The 21,914-nt window shown below is 60.2% G+C and overlaps 1 protein-coding gene across 13 annotated transcripts in view; it reads right to left on the bottom strand.

Annotated features, from left to right (window-relative positions):
- ARVCF (ARVCF delta catenin family member) overlaps nucleotides 1-21,914 on the bottom strand; it is a 50,810-nt gene that overhangs the window by 10,863 nt on the left and 18,033 nt on the right. For 7 of the 13 annotated variants that reach the window (XM_070628057.1, XM_070628056.1, XM_070628050.1 and 4 more), the window contains 3 exons: nucleotides 9,902-10,129; nucleotides 935-1,093; nucleotides 214-740 (listed from right to left, as the gene is read on the bottom strand). In XM_070628057.1, the coding sequence (XP_070484158.1) occupies nucleotides 214-740; nucleotides 935-1,093; nucleotides 9,902-10,111 (896 nt within the window). In that variant the 5' untranslated portion in view covers nucleotides 10,112-10,129. Of the gene's footprint in view, nucleotides 1-213; nucleotides 741-934; nucleotides 1,094-6,228; nucleotides 6,385-9,901; nucleotides 10,130-21,914 lie in introns of those variants that run through there. The other 6 variants (XM_070628054.1, XM_070628046.1, XM_070628055.1 and 3 more) reach the window with 2 other exon arrangements.

Raw genomic sequence — 21,914 nt, 5'->3', positions numbered from 1 at the left:
TCAAGGCCCAGACCCACAGGGAGGGTGCCCAGTGCACCTTCCACCACCCCAAAGCCTGCCCTTACCGCTGTCCTGGAGAAGAGCCAAGGCCAATTCAAACTAACGTGTGCATGACTGACTTAGCCCAGCAGCTAGACTACCCGCGGTGGACTCTGTGGCGAAGGAGTGGAAGGCAGACCTCCTGGAGGTGGCAGCAGGGCTGAGGACGCTCACCTGGTGCGGAGGCCCCGCCCACAGTCGGGCCTCCTCCGTGCGGTGGTGCCACAGTCGGGCTGCAGGTCCGCGCCTCCCTCCTCATCAGCAGCCAGGCTGCGCGTGTCGTCCTCCAAGCCATAGGGCTCAGCCTGGAAGCGCTCAGGCTGGGAGCGGCCAGCTGGCAGCACAGGCTCAGGGCCCACGGGGAAGGTCTCACGGTGGCCAGGCAGTGTGAAGCAGCCATCGCCAGGGCCTGGGCCAAGGGGGCCACCTCGCGGGGGTCGCACACCCAGCCCACGGGACAGGCTGCCGTAGTTGGGGACCTCATGGGGCTCAGGGCTATCAGGAAAGGTGCCCCCGCTGCTGAGGTAGGCGCGGGAAAGCGTGGCCGCTGGGCCGCCCCCACGCAGCAAGAAGTGCCTGTCCAGGGGTCCATCAGCAAAGGGGCCTAGCAGGGGGCCGCCATCCAACAGGGGGAGGCCGTCTGGGCCCACGGGCACCTGGCGCACTGTTCGTGTTGTCACCGTCTTGACGGTCTTGGTGACCTGGTGGGTAAGTGGACGGCCGGTGGACTGGGCAGCCTGAGGGGCTCAGACACTGCCCCAGTAGGGCCAGGGTGGCCTCCATTTTCTACCCAAACAATGGGCAGCCCCCAGGAGGCTGGGACACGCGCCCACTCGGCAAATGGGACAACTGTGGCTGCAGAGCCAACATACCCGCTGCCTGGGCCCGGTCATACCTTGGTCTCAGTGCGTCGGGTAGTGCCATCTTCTGACGTGACAATGGACACATGGGAGGTGGGCGTGCCGGGGTCCTCCTCCACTGTCACTGTTTCCTCCAGAACCTCGGGCGCCTCTGGCATGGCAACCAGTGAGGCCTGGCTGCCCGGGCTCTGCTCCTGGGCGAAGGGGGTGGGCATCAGTGGAAGGATCCACTGCTCACCCTGCCCTGGAGCACTGATACTCATGCTGGCGGGGATGCAGCAGTGCCTTCTTCCCAGCCCCAGAACCCACCAATCCCAGGGCTGTCTCAGCCCCAGCCGGTGAGGACGGCAGCACATTCCTGCCTCCAAATGCCGAGAGGCTGACCTTGCCCTGTCACCCCATTCCATGGGGGGCCCTGGGGACTGGCTCCCCCTCCCAGGGCGTTCATGAGATGAGCTGACAGATGAAGCCTTTGGACCTGTGGTGCAGCCTTGGACAGCCCTGTCTGAGTGCCAGGCTTCTGGAGGCCCGGAGTATGCTCTCCAGACATTGCTTGCCACCCCTGGCTGGACCTTTCCGGTGCCCCAGGCCTCCTCCCTGCCCCAACCCAGAAACCTTGAGCGCAGAGGCCTTGGGGGAGCAGTTTCAGCACTGTTCACCGACTCCCCGTGGCACACCCAGGCTCCTGCTGTCCCCAAGGCCAGCTAGATGCCCTTGCAAAACAGAAATGTCCAGCTTCCAGAGTGCCCTGTGCACTCAGAGCACCAAAACACCCTTGCTCCTTCCGGCATGGACACTCCTAGGGTGTTGAGCGGGCACAGCCTGGTCCTACCTTGCTTGGGCCAGTGGCCCATGTCCCACACCAAGACCCTGGGTATCACATCAGAGCCCAGAGAGGGTGGGTTCAGGCCAAGGGGACCCAGCTGGTCCTTGACGGCAACCACAGTGTCCCCTCCCCACACACCCCCAAGGTCTCCTCAGCTCTGGGCCACCTGCCTCATTGTTAACCTGCATCTCTCGCCATCATGTGTCCCTGTGATGTATGACCATGGGGGAATTCCAGGCAAGACGAGCTCTGGACAGAGGCTCTTCTAAGGCCCACATACCTACTGGCCAGCAGGGAAACTGAGGCTCAAAGAGGACAGACCAGCCCACAGCAGAGCCAGGCCAGACCCCTGCTGTGCTGAGTGGCACAGGAACCTGAGAGCCACAGTCTTCCCCCGGGCCTGACCACATGGGTCCTCTGCACAGCACCGGTGTCCTGGGATCAGCATCTGGCCAGGATGGGTAGGGAATGAAATCCAAGCCGAGGTGGGCGGGCAGCCAGGGCTGGGTCAGCAGGAGGACAGGCCCTGCTCCCCAGCCCAGGCCCTGTGCCTTGCAGGATGGATCCCTTGCTGGGCCCCCAGACCCTGAGGCCTGCAGAGACACGAGCTGAGGCCCAGGGAAGGCCAGCAGCTCACATCCTCATCTGCCTGGCATCAGAGCCCTACTCTGCTCCTGTCCTTGGGCCCGGGAGCTGTGCAAGGCAAGGCACCCAGAGCAGCCTGCAGGGCCTGTCTCCGGAGCTCCCCAGGGCAGGAAGTTTCCCCAGGTTGGGGCCTGGTCCTGAAGGGATACTTGATCCTGCAACTGCACGCAGTGTCGAGAGTCTGGGCTCCTGTGATCTCTTCAGGGTTCCAGGGAGAGACCTGCACCAACATGTGAGGACAGGGGATCCCTCGGGCTCTGGTGACACAGGAAGAGGCCACAGAATGCAACCTCCTGCTCCAGAAGCAGGGCCTCAGAGGACAACTCGTGATTTTACATAAAGGGACACAGGCCTGACAGAGGGCACAGGATTCACCCGAACTCCCCAATCCACTAACGGGAATCTCAGGCATCCGCAGGAAGGTGACTTTGCCAAGCCTTTTAGTCACACTTTGCTCCTCGGGGGGCTGTGGCTGCCACCTTCTCAGTCTTGGGATGTGGGCGGAATGTCTGTTGGGAACCTTGCCAGGAAGGAGGAACACTATTCCCTGGGAAAGAAAAGTAAACTGAGGCCCGGAGTGGGGGCATACTGGTGGGCTGCCGCACAGGGTGGCCTGGGCTCTTCAGGGCACTGGGGAGCTGGGACAGTTCTGGAGCAGGGGAAGGTCCAGGGACAGCGTGTCACTGCTGAGGCCTCAGCAGCCCCATCTGTATTTGGCAACTGCCAGAGCAAATGTGTGGCAGGGGCCGCGCTCTCTCTGCTGGGCCCTTGGGGCCAGGTCCTGGGGCTACAAGTCCGGGCGATGGGTGAGGACCAAGACTGACTAAAGGGGACCAGGATGTTGTCCAGGACACTGCCAGTGGGACACGGCCCCTTAGTCGGTTTGCAGACATTTGCAGACATTAACACCCCGAGAGAAGAGCCTGCTACCCCCTAGCCAGGCAGTGGCGGGGAGGTGGGGGAAGCCCACCTGGGCCCTCAATGCGACTATGTGGCCCAGCTTATTCCTCTCACGCCAGCCTGTGGTGATGGTCTGACAGAGTGCAGAGTTGGGGGGATGAGGGGATGGAGGGGTCCAGGAGAGCCAGAGCCCCTCAAGGAGGCCTAGCAGTCCTGCAACATGGCCCACTAACACCCAGCTTGGGCAGCCTGGCAGCAGGATTGCAGGGCCCCAAGAGCCCCCGCTGGCACATGACCTCAGGGAGCTAAAAATGGGCAATGACTTCACGCGGGCGGGTGGGCAGGCAGGCGAGCGTGAGTCAGCCGGTAATCATGGGAAGGTCCAGCCCCATTACACATGCAGACAAGGACCTGGACACACATGTGTACATACCTGGTCCTTCCAACAGGGACACGTGCATGTACACACGTGCGTGAGCACCCAGCCCGGCCCACAGGCCTGAGCACATCAATCTTCGTGCTCTCCTGACAGCACCCAGCGCTCAGTGCCCACTGTCCCCAGAAGCACTCACATGTGCACACACCCCCATCACCTCCCTCAACCACCCACGCAGATGTCCACTGTGGGGGGGGTCTCAAGAGTGGGCAGCAGATGGCAGAACTGAGGCCTAGGGTAGGGAGAGGCCCTAAGGGGACCCATGGCTCAGGCCTGTGCAACACCTTCAGGGCAGGGACATGGGATCATGGCCTAACAACCAGCACACAGTCAACACTCAACAGAGGTGGCTAAGCAGGGTGCCTGGATCCTCATCCGGCCTTAAGGCCTTGCTCTAAGGCCCCATGTCCCACGTCCACCTACCCAGGCTGGCCTACAGCCCCAAGTTCCCCCTGCACCCCAGACATGGGCACCAGCCTGGAAACACCACCCCCAGCCTTCGCCCACAACCCAAATCCTGCCAAGTCCTGTCAACTGTTTCTTACCATCTCCTCCTCAGCCCTGGCCTCGGTCGGCCTTGCCCCTCTCGCTGGGACCACTGCCCAGCCTCCCATCACTGACCTCCAGGGCCCAAATCTGTCCCAGGGCACTCTCATCCATGGTCTACCTGGTCCACAGCTGCCGGGCCTGGCCCAGGGAGGTCCTGCTGTGCAGGCCTGGGGTTTCCACTGGGCATCCTTGAACTTGTGGGAGGGGCCTGGCCCAGGACTCCAAGCCAGCACCCCAGAAAGGTGGACCCAACCACCCGCCACTGCTCTCAAGAGGGTCCCAGAAGCACAGAGCTGAGTGCCGTGCTAGAGCCCTGGGCGCTGTCACACCCCTGGGGCTCAGCTTCTTCATGGGGAAACAGGAAGGACCCAGGGGTCAAGGCTGTCACACCTTTGTGGCCAGATCCAAGGAGCGTGGGGAGTAGAAAAGTGAGGTGTGGGACAATGCAGAGGGGCCGCCATCTGAGCAAAAGCCTACAACAGCCTCTGGGGTGCATGTGGGAATGGCAGAGGGAAGGGACAGAGAAAACAAGCCAAGTTCTAATGATGGGGCTGGACTGAGGTCCTGGAGACATGGATCCACTTATCCCACTTACAGTTGGCAGGTAGGCACCTACAGGATGCATCATGGAAAATAAACTGTGGGGTGAGTGCCCCACCCTGTTCACGGCCTCACTAGCACACACAGGGTAGAGGTTAAGGTGGGATCTCACATTTGGCTCCCACAACCCCCAAAGGGCACAAGACGGCCGCATGGGACAAATGAATGGAGAGGTAGAGGAGTGAAAGGCCCCCACCAGCACAGCCATTCTGGATGGAGTCCAGGACAAGCCAGGCTGGCATCTCCCACCAAGGCACAAACTCTTGGCCACCACAAATGCTCTCTCCCTTGGAGCCCATGGCCTCTCCCCAGCCTTGGTAGACAGGAGCTCATCCCTCAGCAGCAGCAGTCCACCTGCCAGGGCGCGGCCCCATGCTGAGTGGCCAAGAGGCCAAGGGGTGCGGATGCTCAGCAGGCTAGGGGAGCAGGCTTGTATGGGTGTGTGCGGGGGGAGAGTAGGGCTGGCTGTCACCCAACCCAGCTTCCCTGAGCCCTGCCCACATCCACCAGCCACACTGTGGCCCAAATCCCCCCAGTGCCCCCAGCTGGCCCCCCATCTCTGGGGCAGTCAGTGGCCAGATCCTGGGGGCCACACCAGAGATGCACAGCAGGCAGGGACTCAGCGGGCGTGTGGGGGACCTACTTCCCACAAGGGGCTTGGGGTGGCTGCTCCTCCACTCGGCCTCTCTCCCGGCATGTTACTGGACCCCGCCCCTCTCTGAGCAAGAGGGCAGGCTGTCCACATGCCCGGTACTCAACCCCGGTACTGAAAGACCCCCTCCCAACTCTCCATGCGGGCAGGGCATCCTCCACCCGCCTTCACGTGGCTGCCGCACAAACGGGGCTCCATTAAAGCTCCGGAAGCTTCTTCACAGGTCTCCAGAGTAGGAGCCCGCTTTGGGAGTGTGAAGGGAGGGGAGGCCCAGTGAGCCCCCAAGGAACAGGAGGCCCTGCCAGGCTGCCCTCTCCAGCCTCGGCCTTCCTCCTGCATAGAGGGGCTGCTGGGGAACGCCCTCGCCCCCACCCCCGGCTCCGGCACCTGCCCTGGGCGCTGGCCCGGGGGTGAGCCCACCCGGTCCGGGAGCCGCTCCCTGCGCAGGGTCGCGCCGCCCAGGGGGCCCCGAGCCCGGCCCCCAAGGAACGGCTCTGGAGACCCCGCGGCCAGGCCCGCGCCTTGCACACCCCCGGGGCGGCGCGCTCACTCCGCCGCCCCTCCTGGCCCCGGGGCCAGACGCGCCGGCCGGAGCCCAGACAATAGCCGCCTCCGGCCGGCGGCTCTGCGGAACAAAAGCGGTGCTCCCGGGAGGCCGGCGCCCCGCCCTCTGCCGCCGAGCCTGGGACGGTGCCACCCGCCCCGGACAAGTTCCTCCAACCTGTCTGAGTTCGGCCGGCATCGGGCCGGGCTCTGGCGCGCGGGCGGCAGCGGCAGCTGGACCGGGCTCGGCTCCGGCGCCTGGCCGCTCGGGTTCGGGCTCGGCGGACCCGCTCCCCGCGGGGGCGGGCCCGGCGGCGGTGGCGGCGAGCAGCCAATCGGGCGGGGCCGCGCCCAGGCGGGGCGGGGCGGGGCGGGGCGCTGCGGCCGGCGCGCCGGGGCTCCTCCGCCACCCGCCGCCGCTCTGCCCTCGCGCCCCTGCCCACGCCCGCCCCGGGGGGGGTGACATTTTCCCGCCGAGCAACTTTGGCCGAGTCCTCCTTCCCAGGCCTCGGTTTGCCCCGGGTAAAGGAGTTCACACGCCCCTTCCCCTGTGGAGTCGGGGAAACTGAGTTCTGGCAGAGCCGGCGCCAGTGCGGCCATCGAGAGAGCGCAAGGCCACCCTCCCGGGCACGAGCTGCTTATCTTGGCTGCGACTCAGTATCCCCTTGCTGCGAAATGGGGGCCGATGAGACAGTAGTTACACTGCAAGAGTTCTCAGGTCTCCCAGATCCGGCCCCAGGCCCCTGCCCACCCGCCAGCACGGCCCTCCAAAGAAACGTTGGCATGGATCTCCACAGGGACCTGGCAAATGGCGGTGCACCCATGGGCTTTGTCTTGTGTTCTCCTCACCAAGACACAGAGGCCCAGGGTACCCCCCGACTCCGAGTGGTAGAGCAGATCAAACAGTGGGGTGGGGGCCCAACTGTTGGGTGACCCTGGGCGAAAGCTCATGGGCCGAGCTGGCCTCAGACTCTCTCCTCTAGGCCTGTGATCTACTGGGAAGTGGTGGCTGGGGTGTCAGGGTGGCTGGTTAATCAGGGCTTCTACTGCTGGGGTGCACTCCCCCCAGCAGCCTGGTGAAGGGGTAGCCACACCCTGAGGAGTCTGGCTCAGCTGGGGGGACACAGACACAGGGGAAGGACCCACCTCTGGGGTCATACCCCACAAAGGCAACTCAAAGGCTCTGACGTTGTGAACAAAGAAGCTGGGCTCTGAGATAACCAGAGGGGGCCAGCGCAGGGAGGTTCACTGGGTGGGGCAAGAGAGGGCCTGGGGCCTGGCCCCCCGCCTCCCACTTGTTTTTCCCCAGATCCCCTGCTCAGAAACCAAGCCATATCTGGGGCCACCCTCTGCTTCCACGACACGCCATGTACATAGACCATGTAGCTGGCATGCTGAAGCACTCTGGGTGTCCACTGCATGTCCCTCTGAGCCTCAGTTTCACCACCTGCACAGGGGTAAGTTGCCCTGACCACTGGCCCCCTGCATCTTCCATCCATGGCAGCCCTAGGTAGAGCCCCGTGGGGCCGGAGCAGGAGGACAGGACCGTTGCCCTGAGGGAGCCTGGCCTAGATGCTTAATTCGAGCTGTCTGTCTTCTCCCAAAGTTCACCAGCTGCTAGTGCCCCAGTCACATCCCCACCTTGGCCTGGCCCGAGGCTGGCAGGTCCCTAAAGGCGCCCCACACACACACACTGGGTGAGGGCCAGCTCTGCTCCAGCCAGCGGTCTGGAGGAGGGGACTCTTCCTGCTGGAGGATGAAGGGCAGGCGGCCAGGACTGTGGAGCAGCTAGCGGGCACAGCAGCAGTAAACCCTAGCCTCTCAACCCCCTGGGCCCAGCTACCTGCCTGGCCACTGGCCCCTGTGTTTCACAGACCTCTGCTCCGACCCCGAGGACAGGCTCCAGGCAGTCGGTGGCTCAGCAGGTAGGTCACCAGGCACCTCCTGCTGAGAGGAATCTGGGAAGCAGGTTCAGGTTCAGCACTGAGGCTGCCAGGCCTGGCCAGCTGGATGTGGCCCCACCTCCCTAGTGTCCCCGTCAGCCCTGCCAGTCCAGCCACAGCCCTGGGAACACATGCCCTCTCAGACCTCAGCCTGAGAAAACCATCTCCTCCTGAGAGAAAGAAAACCCAGGGCAGGCTGAGAGGGCCTTGGGTGGGGAGGGGCAGTGGGCACGGTAGGGTGGTGGCCTGAGGTCCTCAGTCCACAGCCCTCAGGGGGCCAGAGCAGCACCTGGCTATTGGAACATCTTCCCAAAGGCATGTCAACCCTCAGTGGTGCCCTCTGGGCTGGAGACTGGAGCCCCTTCCAGCCTGGGAGTGCTGGATAGAGCACCTGGAGCCTGAGGGGCGGCCTCGGGGTCACTGGCTGCCAATAGTGGTGGCCCAGCTGGGCTGCTCCACTCCCCTCCAGGTTTGGAGGTACAGGCTTCATCCTTTGCTGTGCCTGGGGTTCGGGGGTGGCAGCGGTGGGTCCCACACCTAGACCCACCCCACCTCAGCCCCAGCCTCCTGTGGACTGGCTATGTAGCCCACCTGGGGCTCTCTGGAGACATGGCTTTGGCTGTGACTGTGTACCGTGTTGGGCTGCGTATGGAGATCACCCACTGGCACATGAGGACATCAAGGCTTGGGGGCAGTCACTTGCCAGGTCCCCCAGCCTGACATGAGCCACTCCTGAGCCCCGCACACCCCAGCTAGGCAAGGCTAGCCCCCTGGACCAGTGTCAGCTGAGACCAGCACCTTGCTTCCTTTCTCTCTAGCCACAGAGGCCCAGGCTGCCCCGAGCCTCCAGCACGTGTGTGCGGGGCCCGCATCCGCAGCCTGTCTGGTTCCCTAGATTTGGGGCCCAGTAGACCAGAGAAGGAGGGTGTGCATGTGCTGGGGGACACATCAGGACAAGGGCTGGCTGCTAGGTTTAGGAGGGCAATGATGCTGCCCCTGCTCAGGGAGCTGAGCCAGGGAAACTGAGGAGCCTGCGAAGAGGGCCCTGTACGGTCACGCTGAGGAGCCCCTCAGGCCTCTGAGCCCAGTGGTGAGCAGAGGCAACAGGGGGAGGCTGCACGGTGGGCTTCCACCCAGGGGCCCTCCCCTTCCCGCACCTCCTAGGAGAGCTCCGTCCTGCCTGACCTCTGCCCTGCACCTCAGTCAAGAATAGGAAGCACAATGATCACACCAAACTCCAGGCGCCCTGCATTTCCTGTGCTGCCCCCACCACCTGTGCAGCAGGGGCTCTTGCTGCCCCATCTGCAGGTTAGGCACCGGGCACAGTGGTGGGCTGGGGGAGTCCAGGCAGTCTGACTGTAGCGTACACCCCCTACTTTGGAGTTCTCAGGCTCTGGCCCCAGAGCAGACAGGGCTCCACACCTCCTGGGCCTGAGCCCAGCCCGAGTCCAACGGCCAGGCCCAGAGGCTCCCAGGCTCCCCTCTGAGCTGCAGGCAGGGCCCAGGGCCTTTCTTGAGCCTTCCCCTGGGGCTGACTCACTGATGCATGCAATGGAGGAAAACACCATGGCAGGGAGACTCCAGGGCTGGCAAAACCCTCAGTGTCACCAGGCTGACCGCTGAGCTGCCCAGAACAGACCTTGTAGCTGCCTGGGCCCTGACGACTCACTTGAGTGGAGAGTGCTATTCTGAGGGTTGGTTGGGCTGTGTCCTACCCATTCATCACCTGGTGTTCTGCACACCCAAGTGAGACTTCTAGCCCCCTCAGGATCTCATTTTTCTCCCCTCCCCAGAGGCCCTAAGAGGTCTTGCTATAAGCCATTGCATGCTGGCTTGTGGTCCACCAGGGCCCCTTGATTGTTTCCCCACTTAGCTATTTTCATGCTTCCTGAGTCACTGGGCTGTTACCTGCAGGACCAGCTGTTGCCAGGCCATCGACAGGGGCTGCCCACTGCCCACACCACCACTGCCCACACCAGGCTGCTGGGCACGTTCCAGCTGCAGAGCAACATGGCGCCGCTCCTGCTCCAGTGCCCGAGTCAGCCGCTCGAAGCGGGCCTCCTGCTCCTTCACTGAGGCCAGGATGCTGGCGGCCGAGTGCATGTTGCAGTCCTCCATGACCAGAATGCTCGCTGGCTGCAGGTAAAGCAGAGCAAGATCAGGGTGGGGCTGGAGCAGAGGCCTGGAGAGGCCATCACAGGCCCCCTGTCCACCCCACTCTTACATCATACGACTCACTCCCAGACCGGAACATCCAGCTCTCCAGAGAGACGCTGCATTGATTAAATTCTAAATTAAAAGCCATTAATCCGAGCCTGGCCGGAAGCGACCCGCTCCCTCCCTGTGGGGTATGGGCTCTGACTCAGGCTCCCCTGCTCCCTGCCAGGCCCAGCAGAGCCAAGGGCCACGGGCGCCCAGAGCCCGCCAGGCAGGGCGGGGCAGGAGGAGCTGACATGTCCAGCTCACAGACCTCCTAGGCTCTCTGCTGCCCACAGCGCAGTTCACCTCCCCACCATCTTATGGGCCAACCCAAGCCCATTTCACTGAGGTGACCGCTGGGGCACAGAGAGGGTGGGGGACCTGTCTGTAGCCACACAGCTGGTGTGGCAGAGCTGGTGCGCCTATAGGCAGGAAATGAGAAGCTCCGCCACAGCCATCAGGTGTCCTGGACACCTAGGGAGGTGCAGGGGTGACACTGGCCTGCAGACCAGCATCCGGCCTCCAATCACAGCCACGCTGGCTGGGAGCAAGGGTAGCGTCTGCGCATATGGCAGAGTGAAAACCGAGCATAGTCTGGTTGAGATTCTGTGCCTGTAAACGGGTTGTGTACCTGATGCCCAATCGGGAGGGAGACTGAGGGCAGAGGCCTGGGCGTCCAAAACCAAGCATGAGGGGTGGGTCAGCACTGCCCCTGCAGGCCCCAGGGGAGCAGGTGGAGGTGGCAAAGACTCCGCAGCTGCAGCAACAAGCCAGTGCCTTCCTGACCACTTGCCCCTGGCTGCCCAGCACGTTTGTTTTTCATGGGCAAAAAGCAACAGAAGTCTGTGGAGCTCAGACCAGGCATACGGCAGTGCGTGGGGTGCAGGCCATGCAGCCACACTGCCTAGTGCTGCTCAGGGCCTCCTCCTGGCCTGATGCATGCCAGCCCACTGAGGCTGTCTAGCCCCCTCCCCCTGCACCAATGTGGGGCCTGGGCTTAGAGACACAGCACAGCAGGCAGCAGCCCCAAACGGCCAGCTCTGCTGCTCACTGGCCTAGGTGGAGCTGGCTGCAAAAACATAACCCTGGAGAGGAAGGGTCAGTGCTGGGTTTGGCCACACCAGTGCTGGCTGGGCCAGGGACACGGTTGGGGGGTATGGGTGTACTTCGAGGTGAAAGGACACTGCAGAACCCAGCCCACTGTGACAGCTGGGGAAACCAAGGCCCAGCGAGAGTAAGAGACCAATGTAGGTCCCAGAAGCTGTGCTTCATTTTCCAGCCCCTCTCACACAAATAAAACGGTGCCAGCATGACCTAGCAGAGGGGCAGTGAGGTCAGCATAGCTGGAAGAATGAACCGAACTCCTGCTGGAAGAGGTGGTGGCTGTTGCAGGGCGGGAGGCAGGGGGGAAGTGCAGACCGCATCGTCTGGCCAGCAGGGAATCAAGGACAAAGAGCATGGCGCATCCACAGTAATGGGCACGCAGCCCCAGCCTCCAGCTTCCTTGCCCTGAGCCCTCCAGCATACCTCAGCTTTGAGGTCCAAGGAGCCCCATCCCCTCAAAGGGGGTCCATTTGCTCTGGCTAGGGGTTGGCCAGGGGCCCAGAATCCTGAGGCTACACCAAGAAGGTGGCCAAACCCCACAATGACCTTCCCCTTGTCCAGTTCTCTCAGCAGGAGCTAAATAACTGTGCGTCCCCAAGGAGACACCCTCGCACGACAGCCAGCCCAGGGGTGGAGAACCCCACAGCGCCCACAGGAGAGCAGAGGCCCTGAGTCTGGTGCCCATGCCCTCTGTCCCAGCCTGAGGGTGCACCCCTCTGTCTGCCTGTGGGTTGGGGTGCCGAGCCCTTCTGGCTGCAGCCTTGTCACTTTGGCGGCCTCGAGGCCAGCCGCGGGGTGCATGGGAGGCCGGCTGCTGGCCAGGGGCATCTAGGAGGCAGGGAATACCCGGACCCACTCCCCTGACATGGTGGCCCCTCCAGTCCAAGGTGCAGGGCCCATGTACAGTAGCATGTGCAGGCGTAGGCGCCCCAGGCCAGCACCCCAGAGAGCAGCTTTTCTGATGGCAACTCAAAATGCTATTTTTATATTAAAACAATAAATATGTGATGACATGGAAGGCAAAATGTACATGAATTTTTAAGATCAACCACAGACTTCAAAGACATTTTCCCCAGCTGGGCCTTGGGATGGGGCCCCAATCCTGGGTAGGGGTGAGCACCAGACTCGCTTCCGCTGTGGCCCCGAGGGCCTGGGGCAGGCAGAGAAGCGCCATTCTGCGAGACCTTGGCTGACCATCTCCCCTCTGGCTGATGCCATCACAGCCTCTGTTCACCTGAGAAGGGCCCCACACTGCCTGCCGGGCAGACCCCTCACAACCCCAATCCAGACCCCAGCCACCGGCTTTGCAACTCCTGGGTAGGGGCAGCATTGTGCCCCACATGCCCGCCTGCCCACCCGTGGAGTCGATTTAGCAAGAAGAGGTGAATGAACATGCCGGCCCGAGGCAGCCTTGCCCGTCCTGGGGCAGGGGTGGACATGGTCGACCTAAGGAAAGCCTGTCCAGGCCCGGGCACCCCAGGAGTGACCCAAGGTGGGTGAACTGATGGGTGGATGGAGGGATGGAAGGATAGGCAGCTGGATGGAAGGGGAAACGGATGAATGAGTGAACAGATGTATGGACAGGAGGGGGAGCAGGTGGTTGTAAGAGAGGATGGGGGTGAATGGATGGGCAGGTGTATGGGTACACAGGTGGGTGGAAGAATGGGAGGCTGGCGGGAAGAACGAGTGAATGCACAGTTGGGTGGATGAACAGGCGGGTACGTGAGAGAACGAGGCTCTGCAACAATACCAGGAGGAGCGAGTCTCGGGCCCTGGACCCTCTGGACACAAGTGTGGCTAGTACTCGCTCCATCAGGAAAGTGAAGGCACCATCAGAGGACCCAGGGGGAGACGCCAATCCTTCCCCAGAAACCTAACCCCACATCTGACGTCTTCCTGCTGACCCAGACATTCCTCTTCAGGAGACCAGCCAAACCCTGCTCCAGAAAATCAAATGATGGGGCCTGAGTCCAATCTGAGGAATCAGAGGAATTTCCTAAGGGTCAGGCCAGCAGGGGGAGGCCTGGGCTCCATTCCTAACCCCTCAATGACCATCTGTGGGCACACTGCCCACTGCCCCTGTCCCCCATGAGGGGAGAGAGGGAACTGGCCACTGGATGAGCTTCCTTCCACAGCCCTGGCTCCTGCCCATCCAGATGGGGAGGGAATGGTGCCAGCAGGAGCAGAACCCAGGCCCAGCAGTGCCAAAGCGCCTCTTGGCCTAGGAGGGGGTCATGTCCCCGCAGGCGCTGCCAGCATGGAGACGCGCTTCCTACCCCACTGGCAAGGCCCCATGGGGCCCATCTTTACCCTGTCGCCCTTCCAGTGGTCAGAGGGTGCCCACAACCTCGGGGATAGCTTCTGGGCGAGCCCACAAGGACAGGCACCATGCTGAGGCCGGGGACAGGGCTGCAGCAGGAGGCCTGGGGTGTGGGGTTCACACAGGGTGGAGTCCACGTCCGTCCGTCCTGCTGGGACCAGAGGGGCACTTGCAGTCACTGCGGGCTCTGGGGTACCCGGGTGGAGGAGGCTGCTGAGGGGAGGAGGGCCTGCTCACCCCGGGAGGGGGAGGCCTTCCTGCACGTCCAGAGCAGCACCACATGCCGCGGTTACGCTCCCCTTATTTTCTTAAAGCGACACTATTTAGAGCAGCACATGCAGCAAGCGTTTTGGACGAAAGCTGGGCAGTGACTTTACTTCTGAACTGTGACTTCATCAGGGCAGAAGCTGGTGAGGGGCACATGGGGACACGTCACATTAGTCTCCCTGTTTTTGTGCATTTGTGATTCTCTGTAACAGAAAGTAGGAGAAAAAGACATAAAGACAATGAAAGGCAATGAACACAGTGGGGTCAAGTCTTTGTAACATCCAGCGGTGAAGCAGCACCCTCATCTATAAGGTGCTCTTACAAATCAATAGGAAAATCCAAAATCCCAACTCAAAGTGGGTCAAGGTCATAAACAAGTGATGTGGCCACAGAGACAAGGTGCAAAGCAACGAGTGTGGAAATGATCCTGTGTGCACACATGTGCATGGAAAAAAGACAGCAAGGGTGCATCTCAGGCGGCGTGGCACTCTGGGTGGAGGGCCGGCCTCGGCCAGCTCCAGCCCACATGCTGCAGGCACCAGCGTTTGAGGGGGAGCAGGAGCTCCTGCCACAATCAGAACGTAAGTCAGAGGCGGAAAGCAGACATCCCAGCAGGCGGGCAAGTGAGCGAGGAGGCCGGGGAATTCAGCTCCTGGGGCCTGCGTGGCGCCGACGGCTGCGGGAGGGAGGCAGCAGGCTTTTCAGGGAGCTGGGGGAGCCATAACGGATTCAGCCTGAAAATCACATTTCCCCCGCAAAGAGGGAGCCCGCCGCACTGGACCAGACACCATGGAGGGCGGGGGGTGGACAGAGAGGGCCCCCCAGTGACCTCTTCTTGCCCCAGGCTGTCCACGTGGACACCCAGCAGCACACAGCCGACGATTATGCAGAGCATGACGCCCATGTGCAGGGAGAACAGTCTGGGGTGTTCTTCCCAAGGGGTTCTTGCCCTGTGCAAATGGGGTGCCCCAGGCCAAGGGCAGGCCAGGTCCAAGGCAGCGCTGGTCAGCCCCAGGGCAGGGCCACTGGGCAGGAGGTCCGGGAGGACTAGGGGCTGTGAGGGGGCTGATGTAGGAGGCTCAAGGTCAGGTCAAGGTAGGGACATTTCTGCGGGCTTGGGGAGCTCAGAGGCCAGGGCCAGAGCCAGGTCTGGGGAGGGGCCAGGTGACCGCAGGCTGGACGTGGCACAAGCAGGCCTTACCCTGGCGGGCGGGCAGGTGGGGCAAGTGAGCATCTCAGCTGCTGCCCACTTGGCAGGCAACATGAGCCACAAGGAGCCAGCACCAGGGCCTCCCAAAGGGTCTCAGCCTGAGAATCCCACTGGGGCAGGTCGGAGACACATGCTGCCTGTGCCAAATGTGGCACCCTCCAAATCTCCTTGGTTCCCTGGGACCGCCTCTCTGTGAAGACTCATGGGATGGGGATAGGATTCAGAGCAGCCCCCTAACTCCGCTCCTGCACCTGACCCAGGTTCCAGCAGCAGCTGCAGCCCGAGGCCCATGCCCTGCAGGCTCTGAGGGTGGGGTACAGGCAGCAAGGACCCACCTCCTCCACCGTTCCTGTGGCAGCCAGCCCAGGGGAACCCCAAGGGCTCAAGGCTGCAGGGTTGGGAAGCCATGGAGCTCCAGGCAAGGGTGGCTGGGGGCTGGCAGTCACAGTGCCCTCTCTGCCTGCATGGAAAGCCCACCCACCCCATCCCTGACCATGAGAGGGGAGCCTGGGGGGGTAAGGGAGGGTTTGAGCCACAGGCATCCCACGGTGTGGGGTTGGCTGGCTCGCTGCCTCCATCACCTCCTCCACCAGACAACTGGCCTGCAAGGTGGCCTGTGTGGTTCCCTCAGTGCCCCACCCCCAAGTCCTGCTTACCCTCCACCCCATCTCAGGGAGAGCAGAGAAGCACTGGGGGACAATTATGAGGGCCCAGCCATATCCGACCGCACTCTGGGACCCAGGCATTGAAGAGGAGGGGCCTGTGGCTCACAGCCAGGCTGGGGCCAAATCCAGACAGATCCGACCAGCACCAGGGCCTGGGAGCCCAGCCCCTACCAAAGGGCCAAGGGATCAAGAGATGCCCTGATGGGCCCCCCCGCCCCGAGGCACAGCCAGGGCAGCTGTCTAGCCAGGCTGAGGGCTGCGGCCTGAGGACATCAGTGCCCTCTGCCTGGAATGCCCTTTCCCCACTCCAGCAGTGGACCCCCCCCATCACCATGGCAACACCCAGGCTTCTCCGGGAGGGACAGAGCCTCTTTGTGGTGGTACAAAGCCCCTTTGAGGGGTGGCGGCGGTGCAGCCCCTGGAAGCCTGTGGCCAATAAGCCTCTGGGGGGCAAGGCAGGGCCCCCCTGCCCATCACCCTCCTTGGTAGGAGAGCCTGGTGGTTAGAGGCTGGGACACATCCCCACTTCTGCACCCCCTGCCCTAGCTGCCCACAGAAGGGTCCCTGGGAGGAGCCCAAGGCCCGAGCAATGGCTCTCTGCTGGGGGTTGGGGGTTTTCCTACCGTCTTCCTCATGGTTTTGACAAGGAACACACTCTGCCTGGAGAGGTGGAATGGAGGAGTGGAAAAGGCATTGGCAGCAGGGAAACTCCCATCTAACGGGAACAAGCTCAGGGCCCAGTGGAATGGACAGTCCAGTCCTCGTGGGGCTGGCAGGGCAAATGGCAGGAGGTCCGGCGTCAGGCCGGCTAGGGGGCTGCGCACGCCCCAGCTCACTGTCTCTCCCTTCTCTGGCTGGCTCCCCTGCTGCAGGGGCCCTGCCATCACCTGTCCACCCTGGGCAGGACGCGGCTGGCTCAGCTGAGGAGCTGGGTCAGCCCTGCTGCAGCCACAACCTCAGGGCAGGCCTGGCCTGGACAAGGGCGAAGTGGCCTGGTTCGCCCCAGGGTTGGGGTGACGGGACCCTGAGGACAGTGTCAGTCCCAGCCATGGTGACAGGACCCAGCACAGAGTGCCCCCCACACCCAGCATGGCCACCCTGTCTGTGCCCCAGCCCCACAGCCAGGGAGGCTCACCCCAGCAGGTCCCCAGCGCTGGAGGTGGCCTCAGGCCTGGAGTCCCTGCCCACCCTAGCCCGTGGGTCCCTGAACTGCTGACTGCTGCTGACCAGGCACTTGGCAGGGCCCCACATGCTGGGCGCTCTGCCTGCATGGCCCTCCCCAAGTGACCTCAGCCTGACCCACCGCAGCTTTGCTAACTAAGCCCCTGGGGTGGGGTCACGGCCCCCAGGCTGCAGCATGAAGCAGCGCTGGCCCCAGGAGGGATTTGTCCCTTTGTGGGCAGATTCACACAGGTCCCAGGGAGGGCTCAGGGGCCGCCTTGGCACAGCAGTACCCCTCCGAGTCAGCAAGTGCCCCATGCACCCCCATGAGGGCCCCCACCTCACCCTCCCCGCCTGCTTTCCCGTGGGCCTTCCTGCTAGCTGCTGACACTTGCAGGCACCAGGCATGTCCTGGGACCATCATCAGCAGTACCGGTTAATCCTCCCCACAGCCCTGGCAGGGAGGGGACAGCAGGGCCAAAGTGGCAGGGGGTGGGGTGTCCCAACAAAGCCCAGCCTGGGTCCTTGCCAACTAGGGAGACAGGCCTGGGACTCAGCTGGATGCCTGAAGTTCTCTGGGAAGAGTGAGACGTATGGGGAAACTGGTCATTCATTCTCTCATCAGGGAACAACACCGGGGACCCAAGCAGGGAGACCCCACCAGGCCCTGCCTGAGGGGCCAGGGCCAACAACCAGCGCAGGTGTCAAGTCTTCCTGCTGTGGGAAGAGGCACCGTGCCGTGGCGAGGCTGTTGCAGTGGCCATGGCCACCCGGGTCTGAATGGATCAGAAGCGGGTGAGTGTGAGGGAACGGGGCATGCCCTGAGGAGGGAGGTTCCAGGCTCTTCCAGCCCCACTCCTGGCCCTCTGCCTCAAAGGGCCAGGTCCCCTCTGGTCTGCCCTTGCCCAGGGTCCCGCGTGGTCTTTGGCAAGCTCTGGATCTTCCTGGGGCCCCCAGGGACACCTCTTCCCTCCCAGAAGCTGAGCTGGACACAAGCCTTGCTGCTCCCAACCCCCTTCCCTGCCTGAGAGCCAGCTGCTGTTCCTGAAGCTCCAGAGCGCCCATGGCAACAGGTCCAGACACCAGCAACCTCCAGCAAAGTCCCGCCTTTAATATGCAAACAACCCAGTGGGAACGGGCAGGGGGCTCTATCCCACCCGACCCAGTGCAGACTTTAGGCCCTGCGGCGTCCTCATCTGGCTCCCCCCACCCACCCCCACACCATGAGAGCCTACTGGGAGAGTCTGTGTCCAGCCCCTGCCACAAGGAGGCAGGGACCCTGCAGAAGGTGTGCTGACAGTTTGGGGATCTCCTAAAACTCACCCGCAGGCACACGCATGCAGCCACCCACACTGTCATGCACACATATGCATACATAAACCCACCCACAGGGACTCACAGATGCACCCAAAGGCACACACATCCCCCACATTCCCACAGGTACGCACACGCCCATCGACACTGTGTGGCAGTTGCTGAGCTCACCAGGAAGCCAGCATCACTCGCCCTGCTGGACAGTGGGCAGTGGGCGGCCTGAAGTCGGACAGGTCTGCGAGTGGGGGAGGGGAGGATGACTCCTCAGTCATCATGGCTCCTGGTGAGGGTCAGCATCCTGGGCAGACCCCACTACTGTCCTGAACACTGGGCAAGGATGCCCCCCACCAAGAGGTCAGGCCTATCTCTGACACCATGGCCTGCAAGTGGCTGCAGCCTCTGATCTACACTGAGGTCTCTCTGTGACAGGCGTGGGTGGCCAGGCCAAGGGCCCCAAACAGAAGTACCCAGCGTGCACACACCTTCCCCCACTGCCCCTGCAGCGCTCCAGTGTCCCCTCAGAGGACCCCGGAGAGCTGCCTTCCACTGAATTGCGTTTTAGTTTTTTTTAATTTAGTTCAATATTTGTGCATTTATTAGCACACATATTAGGGAATGGCTGATGCATGTCCTCAAAAGGTTAAAGACTGTTGAACTAATGAACTGGGAACAGACCACAATGAAAAGGAGCATCATAAATGATGGGGAGCCCGCGGAGATTTACAGGAGACGAGGGCAGTGGCAGCAAGCAGCAGACAGGCCGCTGCAGCAAGTCAGCAAACAGCGAGGGAGCAGAAAGCCAACTCAGGGCGTCCTTCCAAACCAGGAGAAAAGGACAGAGTCGACAGAAGAGGGAAGGAGGGGATGGATGGATCCAACACGGATCTTGGGCCAAGCTCCCACCCAACAGGAACTCCCGGGGAGAACAAGCAGACACAGGGCTCAACGGAGAAGGCCTCTAGCGGGGTTGTCAGTGTCCAGGTCGGAATCTGAGCTCTGTCCAGAAAACAAGCCGAGAATACTGTGGCTAGGTCTATTCCTGGCATTTTACGACCCACTCTCATGAGACGGGTGTTCCCCCAGTCTCCTAACTGTGCAGTGTCCGCTCCACAGTGTGGGAGGTGGCCCGCCCAGCCTGGCCCGCAGCCGTGCAAATGTCACCAGCTGCACCGAGGCCTGGGCCACATTCTCCACTGGGCTGTCTCCATCCCTGGAGGGGCTGGCATCGTCCGCCCGCAGAGGTCAGCTGCAGCGCTCCACGCTCACTCGTCACCTCTCATGTTACAGACACTCTTTCAAGGGAAGGAATAGCTGACAGCTTTGTTAAAATAAACAGAACGCCTTGCCTCCCTCGCTGGAGGTCTCTAAAAGGGCTGACCCGGCTCTGAGATTCCTTGAGGAGACGCCATGGTGAAGTTCCTGGATTTTCTGCGATCATTTGCTGTTCACACGGTCGCTCTTTCCCTGGGAGGCAGTGCACAACGGCTCACCGGGAGCTGTCACTACCGCTTTAAGAACAAAAAGAAGAGACCAACTGCAGGCTCCGCGAGGCCTGGCCGACCCAAGTGGCCCCGTGCTGTGCTTCGGGGGTTAGAATCAGGGAGGGGGTGCCCCACCGCAAGCAGAGGCTCAGGCGCCACCCTCAGGGAACAGGGCTATTGAGAGGTCCAGCTCTCTCTTTTCCAGCGGGGCCCTGCCACTCTGCAAGCTTTGGCTGTCGGCAGCAGTCCTCTGCCAGCTGCCCATGGGGAGTATTTCAGTCTCAGGAAATCTGCGGATCTGTGGACTGTGATGGCTGCAAGCGAGTGGGTGTGAATCCATGAAACACAACACAAGGTCCGGCCAACCCAGACAGCCACACACGCACAGGAGCATCAGTATGTGAGGCGGTGGGCGGGTTAATTAACTAGACGTGGAAACCTTTTCACAACGCGCATGTACATCAAGTCACCGCAGTGTACGCTCCAAATACCTTACAGTATTATATGTCAGTTATACCTCAACAAAGCTGAAAAAAAAGAAGAAAAACAAAGGAATATTTTTAGCTACCCTAATTTTAACATTCAGTTGCTTAAAAAGAAACTTGAAAAACGTAAAAAAGAAAACAAAACCTACTCACTTGTGTTTAGTATGCCTTTTCCTTGTTAATATTTTAAAATAAAAAGAGAATAAAAGAATATTGTGAACAATTATACACCAACAAATCAAATAACCCAGATGAAACAGACAAATTCCTCAGAACACACAACCTACCAAAACGGACCTATGAAGAAACAGAAAAGCTGAGCAGACCTCTAACTAGTAAGGAGATTAAATCCATAATCAAGAACCTCCAACAAAGACAGGCCAGGACCAGACAGCTTCGCTGGTTATCCCACCAAATATTCAAAGAAGAATTAACATCAACCTTCATCAGACTGTTAACAAAAATTGAAGAGAAGGGCATACTTCCTAATTCATTCTATAAAGCCAGCATAACCCTGATACCAAAGCCAGAAAGAAAACTATGGACCAATATCCCTTAAGAATATTGATGCAAATATCCTCACCAAAGCACGAGCAAACTGAATTCAGCAGCATATTAAAAGGATTATAAACCATGACCAAGCGGGATTTATTCCTGAATGCAAGGATGGCTCAACATACAAAAATCAATCAACAAATGCACACCACGTTAACAGCATGATGGGAAAAAAATGATCATTTCAACTGATGCAAAAAAAGCATTTGACAAAATTCAACACTATTTCATGATAAAAACACAAAACAAACTAGGGATAGAAGGGAACTTCCTCAGTGTAATAAAGGCCACATACGGAAAGCTACATCATACTATACATACTACATATCATACTATACGTACACCACAGCTAATACCACATTCAAGGGTGAAAGACTGAAAGCTTTTCTTCTAAGAACAGGAATAAGGAAAGGATGCCAACTTTTGCCACTTCTACTCAACAAAGTTTAGAAGCCCTAGTTAGAGCAATTATGCAAAAGAAATAAAAAGTATCCAAATTGGAAAGGAAGGAGAAAAATTATCTCTGTTTACAGATAAGATGATGCTTTATGTAGAAAATCCTAAAGATTCCATTAAACCTCAGAACTAATGAACAAGTTCAGGAAAGCTACAGGGTACAAAATCAACAAACAGAAATCACTTGTATCTCTATGCACTAACAATGAGAAATCTGAAAAGGAAATTAGGAAAATGATTTCATTTACAACAGCATCAAAAATAATACAATACTTAAGGATAAACAACTAAGGGAAAAAATAATTGCATACTGAAAAATACAAAATCTTGCTGCAAAAAATTAAGAAGACCTAAATAAGTGGAAAGATATTCTTTGCTCATGGGGTGGAATATACTGTTAGGATGTCAATGCTACCAAAAGAGATCTACAAATTTAATGCAATCCCTATCAAAATCCCATGGATTTTTTACAGAAATAGGAAAATCCATCCTAAAATTCATACAGAACCGCAATGGGCCCTGAATAGCCAAAACAATCTTAAAAAAGTAGAGCAAATTCGGAGGATTCACACTTCCTGATTTCAAAACTTAATACAAAGCTATAGGAATCAAAACAGTGTGGTTTGGGGCCAGCCCTGTGGCCGAGTGGTTAAGCTCACACACTCTGCTTTGGCGGTCCAGGGTTTCACCAGTTCGAATCCTGG

This window comes from Equus przewalskii, chromosome 7 (assembly GCF_037783145.1).
Source record: "Equus przewalskii isolate Varuska chromosome 7, EquPr2, whole genome shotgun sequence".
In the NCBI taxonomy this organism is placed as follows: Eukaryota; Metazoa; Chordata; class Mammalia; order Perissodactyla; family Equidae; genus Equus; species Equus przewalskii.
Note: the sequence above shows the minus strand (reverse complement) of the source record. Positions and strands in the feature narration are given on the sequence as shown.